The 13,643-nt window shown below is 31.3% G+C and overlaps 2 protein-coding genes across 4 annotated transcripts; one reads left to right on the top strand and one right to left on the bottom strand.

Annotated features, from left to right (window-relative positions):
• Window positions 1-593: 593 nt before the first annotated feature.
• On the bottom strand, window positions 594-5,414 carry Cct7 (chaperonin containing TCP1 subunit 7). The gene is made up of 6 exons (XM_076908098.1): window positions 5,265-5,414; window positions 4,351-4,611; window positions 2,304-2,633; window positions 1,726-2,198; window positions 1,224-1,493; window positions 594-1,142 (listed from the first exon to the last, which is right to left on the bottom strand). The coding sequence occupies exons 1-6, from the start codon at window positions 5,265-5,267 to the stop codon at window positions 854-856; spliced, it is 1,626 nt and encodes a 541-aa protein (XP_076764213.1). The 5' UTR covers window positions 5,268-5,414; the 3' UTR covers window positions 594-853.
• Window positions 5,415-6,308: 894 nt separating this feature from the next.
• Window positions 6,309-13,150, top strand: Ak1 (Adenylate kinase 1). 3 transcript variants are annotated; one of them, XM_076907863.1, is made up of 5 exons: window positions 6,309-6,495; window positions 10,480-10,764; window positions 12,455-12,580; window positions 12,766-12,951; window positions 13,021-13,150. In XM_076907863.1, the coding sequence occupies exons 2-5, from the start codon at window positions 10,579-10,581 to the stop codon at window positions 13,090-13,092; spliced, it is 570 nt and encodes a 189-aa protein (XP_076763978.1). In that variant the 5' UTR covers window positions 6,309-6,495; window positions 10,480-10,578; the 3' UTR covers window positions 13,093-13,150. The 3 variants fall into 3 exon arrangements, with proteins under 3 accessions (XP_076763978.1, XP_076763980.1, XP_076763981.1); XM_076907865.1 differs by having other exon boundaries at window positions 10,465-10,764; XM_076907866.1 differs by lacking the exon at window positions 6,309-6,495 and adding an exon at window positions 6,788-6,929 and having other exon boundaries at window positions 10,465-10,764.
• Window positions 13,151-13,643: the final 493 nt, after the last annotated feature.

Raw genomic sequence — 13,643 nt, 5'->3', positions numbered from 1 at the left:
ATGGCAATATAGCGGTGTTTTGTAAATAATTATTTTTGATAAAAGCTTTGATTTTTTTTAATGGAAATACTAAAAAGGTACCCAGAATCTCTCTCTTTCGAGTATAGAATAATGCCGACTTGAACCATCGAAACACCTACATTGCAGTAATACTAAAAGCAATCTGCCGCTGACATTCATATTTGCTAATGGGGCAACTGTGCTTTCTCATTTTTAATATTCGTTTATAATTTGAATGAAAAAATATCAGTCTACGCCAATGTTAAGAGAATTCACGAATGAATATCATTGATACATGGCAATATATCATATTATTATTATTATTATTATATATCTATACGTAATATATGTATATAGGAATTGAAATTCTACCAATTCTACAGAGTTTAACTTGAAAATATTTTTAAAGGTTGATTGAATAATAATGCAATTTTACATCGACGCGAATTCTTTTTATCGATGTTTAATGCACAATGAATAAGTGTTTAACAAGGCAGTATGAAAGCTAAAATTATTTTAATTTTTTTCTAAGCGTACAAAGTAATTTTCGTTCGTAACATTAAATTGTATAATTTCATAAATGCGAAGCTGAGTGATCTTTTATTTGATATTCGTATAAAACCCAATAGAGATAGTATTAAACGTGATTAATTGTAATTTTTCTAATAAAATATAAAAATTGTTACTGGAAAATAGTATGAAATCTATTTTATCGTATATTACAATCTAAGAAGGGATTATACAAAAACCGTATTCAAAACCGTAATCGAATAATTGGTAATGGTGGAAACAAAGTTCGTGATGCAGTATGTTAATACATGTTAATTTTTAAAGCCAATAAAGCGATTTATTATTACATCGGTCTTCCCATGCCACGACCCATTGCTTGCGGAGCACCATCCTGACTGCTCTTAGGATTCTTTATAGTTTCATCCACAGATAAAATAAGACACGCTGCTTCAGTTGCAGCTGTTAAAGCATTAATTTTCACAACAGCAGGTTCCCATACATAAGCCAACATATTATCACCGATATCTTCGGTGTTTATATCAACACCATAAGTATGCATGCCTTTATGCTGTTTTTGCCGCAATTTATTTAAAATATTTGTTGCATCGAAACCAGCGTTGTCGCACAATTGTCTAAAATTTATATGTTATCTATTAAATTTATTATATTATTTTCCAAGGAAATTAAACATTTTTAAAAGTGAAATCGTGTACCTTGGTATAACTTCGAGCGCGCGAGCTATTGCTCCAATTAAAAGTTGTTCCTTTCCTGCTATAACACGAGAATAATCTCGTAATGTTTTCGATAATTCCATTTCAATAGCTCCACCACCAGCAACATAGGTATTCGTTTTAAACAAACGTCTCACGACCATAATAGCGTCGTGCAAAGACCTTTCAGTTTCTTCCAAAAACTGTTCTGCTCCTCCGCGCAATATAAATGTGCATGTTTTCGCGCGCGATCCTTCATAGAAGAAATTGAATCTAAAAATGATTATTATGACATCGTGTCATATTTTTCGTCATAATTCTTCGACAAGTGCAAAATATACCGTATACAGATAAATTATTTATCGACGACGAATCGTCGATATATTTAATGGTTCATCTTCCATAGGGAGATGATGGTACCACAGTCGATCAAGTGGTTATGGTTATTTCCATAAAAAGTATATTAAGTATATTAGTAATGATAGGTTTAAAATATAGAAAATACCTTTCTCCTCCAATTTGTCTCTCCTCGAACGTTTCACACCTGCCAAGATCTGATTCTTTGATATCGTGTACAGTTGTGAGAATATTTCCGCCGCAAGCCTTCATTGTCCTTTTTAAGTCTTCTTCGGGAACCCTACCAGCGCAAAACATATCTCGATCTGCGAAATATTGGGTAGCGACATCACCAATTGGTAATTTCGACAATACAACTTGCGCTCCACTTTTATGTATTTTGTCAAGCTTGTCGTACAAAATTTGCCATTCCGCGTCAACAATTTTCTGATATTCAGCAACATTATCTACACGTACTTCAGCATTATCCCTTTCTGCTTTTAACTCTAATTCTATATTTAATAAAGCGATTTTGCACTCTTGATACTTCTTAGGTTGCATTTCAAAGCCAGCATAAGAAAACGTTTTCTTAAAAGCTACGCCTTTAACCAATTCCGAATCTTCTAAAGCTCCACCCGAAACCTGCGTAACGTAATTATACACACAACATTAAAAATGGTATTATACAATTTTACTCATTTCAATAAATTTTCCACGATATTTACAGGCTGCAAACGATCTGTTTACCTTTTTAATGCCAATCATATTAAGAGGCAACATGTCATCGAGCATCATAACAGCTTTTACAACCATACGACTGAAAAACTCTTTTTGTTGATGAATTAACTTCGAGCTCATGGACGTGGCTGCACATTCCTCTAAGAGTTCCACCAGTTTTGTTTGATCAGATTTGTCAATCTTTACGCTCACCGCATTTATTTTCTCAATCGCTACTTGAAGCGCAAGCCGAAGTGCCTTAATCATAATACGCGGATGCACTCCTTCTTCGATAAATGGTTTCATTTGTTTCAAAAATTCTCCAGCTAATAACACCACGCTCGTAGTACCATCGCCAACCTTTATAATGTAACAGAAAAAAAGCAATTTAATTGATATTAACAAATTCGAATCACAGTAAAACTCTCTTTATCAAAACACAATGGATGATAAAACAATTCATATAAATGGATCACTTTTTATATAGTAAGTACAATTCAATTAAAACTACACATTTCTTCATGTCAGTTAAGAAGAAATGGTTCACTGATTTAGAATACAATACTGAATGATAACAGCAACAAATAACGTTAAAAGTTACCTCTCTAAACATTCATTATTATTGTTTCTTTATAAATACATGAAATAAATATTTTTAAGATATACATAAGTTTTCATTGTATATTTTCGTAAAATTGTAAATTTTTTGCTACAAAATTATTAACAAAAGAAAACAATTATACAAGGTGAACCTTTAACGAACAATACTTTTGTATACATTTAAATAAAATTTGTTTGAACACTGTTGAAATAATTACATATCTTGAGAATATTATCAGTCTTTGTGTTCTTAACATACTGTTCTCTGTAAATAAGCTAGTAATGTTACTCTTTAACCACATCACTATTTAATTTTTGTACAGAGTTCATCTTTAAATAATTGACGTTTCGCCCAGATTTTTTACTGAAAAACTGTTACCTTTACATAGGAATAATGAAAAACTGATAGGAAAAAAAAAAGAAAATGGATAAAAAATTTTCTGGTATAAATATTTTAAGTTATAAGCAAACAAATATCGTATGCATGAAATAGTTAATAACAACTTTTTATTGCAGCGCGCAGAAAAACAATTGTGTTCATCACTCGATAACAATTTAGCATCACCGATAGTTAATACTATTAAAAACTTTTATTTAGTGTTGTTAATGTTCCACTTCAAAATATTATGTTGATACAGACATGGGACGTTCTTTCGAAAAGCATATGTATCTAACCGATATGAAATTTGATAAGAAAAGAGAAGGAAGATGGATTTCAACTGTAGAATTTTAGTTTTGGGTTTTTACTGGTATTTGATATTAACAAAAAACTTTCGGTATAATATTATAAAATGCTGTTTATACAGGCCCTGCTTTCATTGGCATTGATAGTAGTCTATAAAGTGTTTCGACGTAAGGTCATTTACATTTGATCATTTATTTAGATAGAGATTGTATTATATGCAAAGTTTCAAGCTATTGCTTTATTATCAATGTACAAGTGAATTTGTTTGACTTATGAACCCTAAACCATTATTTTAATTAAGGAGCTTAATTAATTGACAATTTAATCGACAACAGCCACTAATTACAGATAGTTAATTACACTTACATCGAGTGTATCAGTAATATCATTATAGGCAGTATTTTATTTATGGTAAGTGAAAATTTTATGTTAATATGTGCCAGGAACAAATCCAAATTTGACATCGATGCAACAGGGAATTTATTATGCTACAAAGTTGGGACAATCAACTTTCTACAATGAAAATCTGTTATTACCAATACATGTATACTTGCATGCAAACATACGTAATGTTTTTCTCAGTTTTATATAAAGAATAAGTCACTATAATTTTTCAGTAAAATTCTGGGATATCCTATACAAGTTTTCAGATTTTTATGCAATTATTTTTCCAGAAAAAGACGAAAAAATCTGTTTGTAGTATTGTACGATAAATAATTATTAATATAATGTATACAAAATAATCAAACTGCGATACACAAGAGTTACTATGACATATAATTAATTATTTACCTCTGCATCCTGCGATTTTGCAATGTCTACCAAGGTCTTTGCAGCGGGGTGAATAATTTCTAAAAGTTTTAGAATGGTTGCGCCATCATTCGAAATGGTAGCTTTCCCATTTTGGTCGACGATGAGTTTATCCATACCACGAGGACCTAAAGTAGTCCTCACTGCATCCACTACTATTTGACATGCATTTATGTTTGATATTAACTGTTGTTTTCCTTGCGAAGCATCTGTGCCTTCTTTAATTAAAATTATTTGAGGTTGCTAAAAAGAAACGTATATAAAACTAGGTTGTACAATTATTATTAATAACAGTAACACTAATGCCGTAATAAGGTAACACTATACTCTCATGTATCTGCCCATTTTTAATGTATCTGGTTTATATTCAAAAGTACATGTAACTTTTACAGTAATACAGGAGGTAAAAGTCTGCTTTGCGAAGTCTGTCAGATGTTATAAAACAAGTGAATTAGAGACAAATTTCTTTGTTTCGTTACACTGTAAAGTATTGATTGCGAGTAAAATTGATAAATTTTTACTCAGAAATGCTAAAGATATATTCCATCGTCCATTAATTAGATTGTTCCCGCATGCACAATGTGGGAGTAACCCGAAATTAATCTCCATATAAGGTTAGACCAATTCAATGTATAATACGATATTTATTTTTATTTAACTGTTCTTTCTACTGTACACTTAAGAGCAGTGACACGAATTTACATAACTTTTTATCACCCGTAAGGAAAATTGTATTTTACTAATGAAAGTACTCATGCGACTTCTCCGTAAAATACTTTTAGGCAGAAAGCGGTTCATAATGAAATTCGCAATATAAATTTCAATTCATATTTATGAATAAAAATCTACTGTTTTTCTCGAATAAAAACAAAATATAGATTTACCGTACCACTTACCATTTTAACAATTTATCTATGATTTTTCTGCTTTTCTTAAACTTCACTTAATGTGCTTGGGTGCAGGTACTTCGATAACCTGTAAATAGTATTCGAGATGTTTCTGCTAGGATACCGAGCGTTAAGTATCATTCACACTTAAACTAGATTTTATTACGGACAATTGACCAATGGTTCAAATTTGAAATCTAAATTTATTGGTATATTTTTTTAAGATGATACTTTTCTCTCGCATAGAAATAAAAGAAACGTAACTGTAAAAATGAAAGTATAAATTAATGATCTTTTTACTAATTTATTTAAATATCCACAATAGTGTTCTAATACAATTGAATAGGAAGATACACGCGGATTTATAAGGAATTGAATAAAATGATAAATATTAACGTAATTTACATAATTAACTGCTTGTTACTTATATATTGTACTTTTACTAATTTTTTCATTTTTATTTCATCCATGTCCTTTTACTAAACCGCATTACATGCATGTATACGTATAGAAACTTCTTTTTTTATTCTAATAGTAAAATAGAAAAAGAATTACTATATGTTTTATTAATAAAGTAATAAGTCGTATCGCACGATAACTGTTTAATTCACCAATAAGTAAAAAAAACCAATAGGTTATAGTTGTTGTTGTACTATAGTTGTAGTTGTATATTATATATTACAAAAATACAATATGTACAATATTCTGCTTTAACTTTGTAGGATCGTCAAGTTTTTATGAATAACCGATAGATGGCGTTGATTTACGAGAGAAAGATTTCTCTCGTTCGTTACAAAAAGGATAGAAAGAAGGAGAAGGTAAACGAGAAGTGAAAAATCTATTTATATTGGTTCATATCCGCGGGGGAGTAGTGTTTATTCGTGACCCGATTATATATGAATAGAAACTAGGATTCGGCATTTATCGCATATTTATTTTTAAACATTGTAACTATATGCTTTACAAGCTCCGTCTGTGTTAGTGTACACATATATATCTATACATCTTATACATGTAATGACAAACACCGAGCTACTCTGGCGAACAGCTTGAGCGCCGAAATTATTTTAGTCGGGCTACAGCTTTTAAGGGAGGTGCGCAACTTTTTGATATTGTCATTCCTATGCAACAGTTCTAAAAAGTGTATACTTTGTGTTGTATAATATTTTTTATTTTAAGTGTACTGCTACCAGATTGTGTATTCGTGTACACTGCAAAGCAAGAAAATCTTATTTTCGAGGTAAAACAAAACGAATTCTACATTTAAGTTATCCGTCCTGCAGTCGTTAATTATTAAATAATTTTACACTATTACTTTTTTATATTCGTTATTGTGCTCTGATTTATTTCACATTGACATTGTTACTTAAAGCCAGCTACGTATAAGAAGAATACGTATTTAGGAATTTTATGACATAAAATTAATACATACCGAGTATATCATAAGCAGTACGAGATGCTAAAGGTCAGACGTACATTATATAGTATTTAGGTGCACTGTACTCATCCTACGTACGAAATGTTGACCTTATATTGTTGCACATGCGTAAAATGACTCCCACCTGATGACGACAAGCCAATGACAAATCGATATGTTCGAAATTTTAACGCGAAAGCTTTGATTATTCTCTTAGCAGTTAATAGTGAAATCTCGAGACTGGTGGGTCTTAAATAGTAAGTAAATAGTCACGTGAATTTGAAATAGTTGATAATTAGTTAATAATTAGTTTTTTAATAATTATGAGGTAACCTTAAGGCAAAGCACTATATCATTTTTTTTCGTAAATTTATAATCCCGCCATTTTTATCGTACCGTAATAAGTTACGCTTTTTTTCCGCTGTAGTAACTACAATTATTATATATACATTAAACTTTTACTTTAAGCATTTCTCATTTTAAGTACTAATTTATTACTTAACTAATTTTATATAATTTATTATATACGTCAGGTAAACAAATTCGTCCGTTCATTTTATTAGTATGATCATACGTATACCTATATGTATACATATAGGCAGCAATATCGAACTGACGAATTATTCAATATTATAATTTTTAACAAAATGGTTTTTAGCTTGTAAGGCTTAGCACTATTAAATTAGATTTCGAATTGCTGTTTCGAGTTTACCGTTATGGAGATATTAGAGACAGTGAATATACTTTTTCATAATATTAAACGTATGTAATTTTAATAATTTTTGACCGATATATTTTCTACGAGGATATATTAATTTGAACTTCTTCGTTAGACGCGTGTACGAGACATTTATTTTATTTTTTATCATTAGAGTGATATCTTTCCGAGATAGGATCAGTAATGAATTTGATAAATGGTATCAGTTGTATAAATATATACAATACAGTTTTTCGTACAACGTTCAATTTTAATTATGAAACATTTGATGTATCAAAGTTATCATAAAGTTGAAGGAAAGATTTGAAAGAGGATATTAGAAAGCAATAGAATGTATGAGGAAAATTTTGCTTTCTTGTTATTAGGTCGAGTCATAAATAATTTCGGACTTTTTTATCGGATAATTACTTTGCTTTTATTAAATAACAAAATTATATTTATTTATAATATTATGTATTCACCACTATTATAAATGACCTTTTCCCATCTTTCTGGCAACTTATCAATTCCTTTCTTGTAAAATGTTTATTTGGTTTGTACTGGAAGAATTGCGTTTCAGAATTGGAGGTTTTTCCATTGAAAAAATGTTGTAGAGAACAGAAAAGATGGTAGTCTATCGAGACAAAGTTCGGAGGATAAGCTGGGTGTGGTAAAACGGACCATCCACCAAGAATTTTTTCTTAAGTTACCCTTACTGTATGTGGTCACGCATTATTGTGTAAAAGAATGACGTTTTTACGATTGACGAGAGCAGGACGCTTTTCATGGAGTTTCTCTTTCACCCTTTCATTCACGCAGCTGCTGAACATATCTATCCGCAGTAAACGTTAAATTTCACTTGAACAACCCGCGATAAAATCTTTTTTTCATGGATGTTTGCTTTCGGATCTGGCAGGGGTGGTTGACGATACTTTGCTGACGATATCGTTATAGGTAACCGATTTCTCATCGTCTGTGGCAATCCTTTGAAAAAGACTCGATTTTTACCCGTGAATGCGCATTTGTAGCAATTGATATACGATCTTCTTTATTCCGTTCACCAATGTTACCACTTGACCGGTTCCCTTCCGGACAGTCCAATTTCTTTAATTTTCTTCGAAATTGAAAATTAGCATTCCAACATCCATCTAAATATATTAAGAACGAATGAATGATGAACGATCAACGAACGAATTATAAAAAAATGTAAAAGCAGAATTATTAGCCTATGGTAATTTAAATATTAATTGTTCGGATTTTTTCAATAAAATAATAAAAACCAGAAAGGTTTTGAAACAATAAAGAACACATTTTTAAGGAAATAAATAAAACATGAACCTATTATTATTATTATTATTATTATTATTATTATTATTATTATTATTATTATTATTATGTTCTGTGATTTATATATATATATATATATTTTTTTTTTTGTTTATTTTTATATCATATTGCTTAAAAATTATTTAATATTTACACTATTATTTGTATTTTTATCAGATGTTGATTTTTTTCCATCTTTCTATACTTTATATAACTAATAAATATTATATGAAAAAAGATTTCTTTCAGTGTCCGTGTTTCGATCACTGGTTAGATGGCAAATGAACTGCCGTTCACTCCTAACTTGCTGACCGACCTTTCCTAATTTCTTCAGGTGAAGTTGGAAGGACATCCCGCTTTTCGTTCATCCTTTAAGCTCGTATCCCCAAAACGGAATTTGGTAAATCAATTTCTAACTGCCCGACCAGTTATTAGCCCTTTATTACCGTCTATGTATACACTGCATATTTTCTCAGCCATCGCCTTGTTTAAATTCCCAAAACATCACATGACGAATATGCACTATTTTCACTCTCCGTTTTAGATATTAGGAACAACAACAACGTTTTAATACAACCTGCATCAAGCAAAACAGTTGACAGCAGACCAACTGAACCCTTCGGTCACTCTCACAGTGGGTAGATACGAACAATCGATTCTATCTAGCTGCATCGGAAGTTATTTATAACTCGAACTAGTGTAATGTAACGTAAAGGATGTCTTTTTCTGCCAGTGTTTATGGTTTTTAAAAACAACAGTACAGAAGATAATTACGCATACGTAAAATGTTTATACATTTTAACGGACCGATTAATTCTTTATTTTTAATTCTTCGATGCATTATTATTCTGATGATAATAAATTGCGAAATAATTTATTCTTCCGCATTGAATAACAACAATATCTTCTTACACTTTTAAGTAATTTATGAATGAATAAATAAATAAAAGATCACTATAATTAAAAAAAGCTTAATATATTTCTGATAGCTTACTTTGAACGTGAAAAAATAATTATTCGATACAAAAGGATTTGTCGTAAACAATTTTTCGATCAGAGTTATATTATATATAGTATTGGTATAAATATTATCGTAGATAACGTAACGAAAATATAATAGTAGACATATAAAAAATAAAACTCGAGATGCAGTAATAAATGCCTAAGTTACATGGCATTACAGAAAATTAAAAATTATCCCTGTGTTTATTTATAATTTTGGAACTACAATTTCCACTTTCTATACATACATTATATTTCGGATTTAAATTTTCTTCTGATTATTTCTTGTATAAATATTAACCAGGCAATGAAAGACTCAGAAATAGTAAGATTCTTTGCTCTCTAACAGGGTTTTTCACACACAATATACACACATACTTATTTATGCGAGTATTGCGATTGCGCAAGAAACTCGGTAAATTATTTTCAAGATTGTATTTCGTAAATTACACTTACTCTGCATGAAACATAGTTGATATTAAAGATGACATCTAATATTCAAGTAGAATGCCTTCCCTCAAAAATCGTAAAAGGCATGTTCAATTATTAGCTGATTTGTGACTTTAAATGTCTCCGTCGCGTCGCGATATATCGTTGTCCTAATAGGTCAGAAGTTATACGTGCAACAATTCGCTGTTACTTTGTTACTCGTTCCTATATTTGTTAGTTATTCTGTGAAACATTCACGTACCGATCGTTCAAGCAAATTTAATCAAATTTCCATAACGATGTACATAATTCGACGAAGTTGAATTAATGCACAAAAGCTGCATTCTTGATAGGACGAGGGGCAGGCAAGAGTAGAGGAAAAGAACTGCAAGCTATATTTTCAAGAAGAACTTGCATTTAACGCATTGGAATCGTCGGACAATTTTATAAAAATGAAGACTATCTGGGTAATCGGTGGACCAGGCTGCGGGAAAGGAACACAGTGTGAAAAAATCATTGCAAAATATGGATTTTACCACATAAGCAGCGGTGATCTGTTGCGAGAAGAAGTTGCCAGCGGCAGCCCCAGGGGAGCTTCCCTTCAAGAGTTAATGTCCAAAGGTCTATTTGTTCCAACGGTAAACTATACACATTATACTGATGTACATTATAAATTAATTTTTCTCAAATTAAAACATATCAAGAAAGGGGGACACGCGTTAAGGGTATGAAAAATGTCAACATTTTAAAGAGCCGCATAAAGTTGATTAGATTGCAACAGAGAATGTGCCTGTTCAATGTTGTACCTTCGCTTTTCGATCCTTTAGAGGAGCTAATGTTAGAGAAATCATGTCAGAGAGTCATGTGATGTGCCCAAAAAATTCGATATAAAAGGATAGAAATACAATTTTGCATATGTATGTCCGTGACCTTGGGTAATATAACCGTCACATTACATCATACGCGTATTATAATTGGCAAGAAAATAGTAAATTATTTTGCAACGTAACGACAGAAGCGTTTACAAGTTTGTGAACAAGTGGTTATGAAATTAATTCCTGTTTTTCAGACGTATGAAAACCTTACGATACTTATGTACCGTTACACAATTATTGTTGTTAACAATTCACATGTAAACCGTGTCCTTTTAGAAAAGTTATTCGAACACATTTTAAGCACTCTAATTAGAATTAAATATATTTTGCAATCGAAGGTATTACATAAAAAACAGTGTACTTGATACTCAAGTCTAAGAGATGCTCTTTCGGTATTATTTATCAAGTAACGATCAATAACATCTGTTACGCTTGGATATTATGCTCAAATTATTATTATAATATAATACGCACGTCGTGCCAGAATCGATTAAATCCAGTGTTATTACGTTTACGATTATTTTTAGACACATGTTTATATAATGTTATGTTATGGTGATAGGTGGCGAATAATTTACTGGTGGTTAATCACTTGTCCTTAACGGTTAATGTCACCTGCCGCGCCAGAATTATCTAGACTCGTACAAGTCTTGAATTCGCTGTTAATTTTCTTAACTTCTGCATCCCCATAGTTGTACGCGTATACTAAATGCTCGCTTAGTCAAGTCTCCTTGTCTAGAATTTTTAGAATTTTAAGTGGAAAATTCTCTTTGTACAAATGTCAGAGCCATTTCCAAATTTGTGCATCCACGCCCTGTGTCAATCGTGTGATTCGTTTGTCTGATATTAAATAATGGTCCGCTGTACAATCCCGTTAGTCATACTGCATCGTCTAATGTATGTCTATGTACATATAATATGTTGCCAAGTGAGGCAACAACGTCATTTACGACACATTGTTTGCTTCGAGCAGAAAACACCGATATAATCGTATGTATGAAACTAGATGTATTGTACTAGATTGATCTAGAAGTCAAATCATTTTTTCCTATCTTTTATACATTTTAAAATATAATTCGCGTCTCGCACCCTTAAACAAAAAGCATAAACGAAGTTTAAAACTTAATTATTTTATACACGATTCTCGTTTTATTTCAATGCTTGTAGAATAATCTATTCTGTTTGAATTCAGCTGCCACTGGACAACCCGCACGGTGTTTTCATTGTCACAATGCTTCTGATTAAGTGTAGCGACAATGTACATGGAAAATGTTCTTCAAATAATTCTTCTAAAAGAACACGCACAGTTTATACTGTTATGCAATAGAATTTATGACACGGATATATATAGTGTGCTGTAAATTAATATGAACGTTGCATATACGTATAAGCATATACGTTTCTCGTATTAAAGTACACAATGTATAAATACATAAAGTTTACTTCCCGCTAGGATATTGTACTGGATCTGATAAGGGAACGGATGGAAAAAGCTAAAGCGGAGAAAGCTACGACAACTGGATTTCTTATTGATGGGTACCCTCGTGAATTAGATCAGGGTCTCCTTTTCGAGAAAAATGTAAGCGTTACATTTCCCACGCGCATCTACATTATATCATATACGCATCAATATCTTTTATGAAAATATTAAATCAAACGTGTGGAGTAACAACACCAATACCGAATAAACAAGTAGTTGGGAATAGTTTAAGGTAGGATAAGAAAAGAAGGAAAAATTAAATTTGAAATATTCCATGAATTTAGGTATGCCCCGTTGACTTGATCATTTTCTTCGATGTGTCGAACGAAACGATGACGAAGAGATTGTTAGGGCGCGCAGCTGTGTCGCAAAGAGCCGATGATAATGAGGAAACGATCAAGAAGAGGATCGAAATATTTAACGTGAAAAATGGAGAAATCGTTAAACATTATACAGATAAAGTTGTTAGGGTAAGTATACGTGCACGATAATCATATTTTACTTGGTATAGCGAGTTAATTGGAAATCACTTTATTTAGATTAATGCCGAGGGCACTGTAGACGAGATATTCGGCGAAGTTTCGAAAGCACTCGATGCTTTGTTAGCTTAAATCATGAAAAACTCCCGGCACAAGTCCCCATCATTTAAACTCATCTAATTAATATAATTAAAAGTTTATCTGAAATTCGACAAAATCGAAGCTGAAAATAAATATTTTAATTCGCATCGATCCAAATCAATAGAAAAATTGAACTTGTACAAATTTATAAGAGACACGCTTTTAATATTTCTAGGAACAGTAGTCGATGATTTATCCTAACTATACCTGTTGTATATACATTGTAAATTAAAAGTATGTACTTGTTAGAGCAATACACTTTATAATATAAGAACTATCTGCTATTATTGTTGTTATCATTTTATTCATAAGTTTAGCAATTGTTTCAAATAATGACGACGAAGACAACATTATTTTGTCATTTTGGTGATTCATTTTTTAAAAACTATCTCCTTACTCTAATCCCACTCGTAGTTAAAATATCCTATCTACTAACTAGTTACGTTTTCGAATCCACATAGCACAAACTCGTCTTATACGAATTTTAAAAATGACTCGATGTTAGTCATGTCTGTCGGCATCTGATGTGCTTATAGAGATCA

This window comes from Xylocopa sonorina, chromosome 17 (genome assembly GCF_050948175.1).
Source record: "Xylocopa sonorina isolate GNS202 chromosome 17, iyXylSono1_principal, whole genome shotgun sequence".
Taxonomy (NCBI): domain Eukaryota; kingdom Metazoa; phylum Arthropoda; class Insecta; order Hymenoptera; family Apidae; genus Xylocopa; species Xylocopa sonorina.
This window is presented reverse-complemented; position numbering and strand designations above follow the sequence as displayed.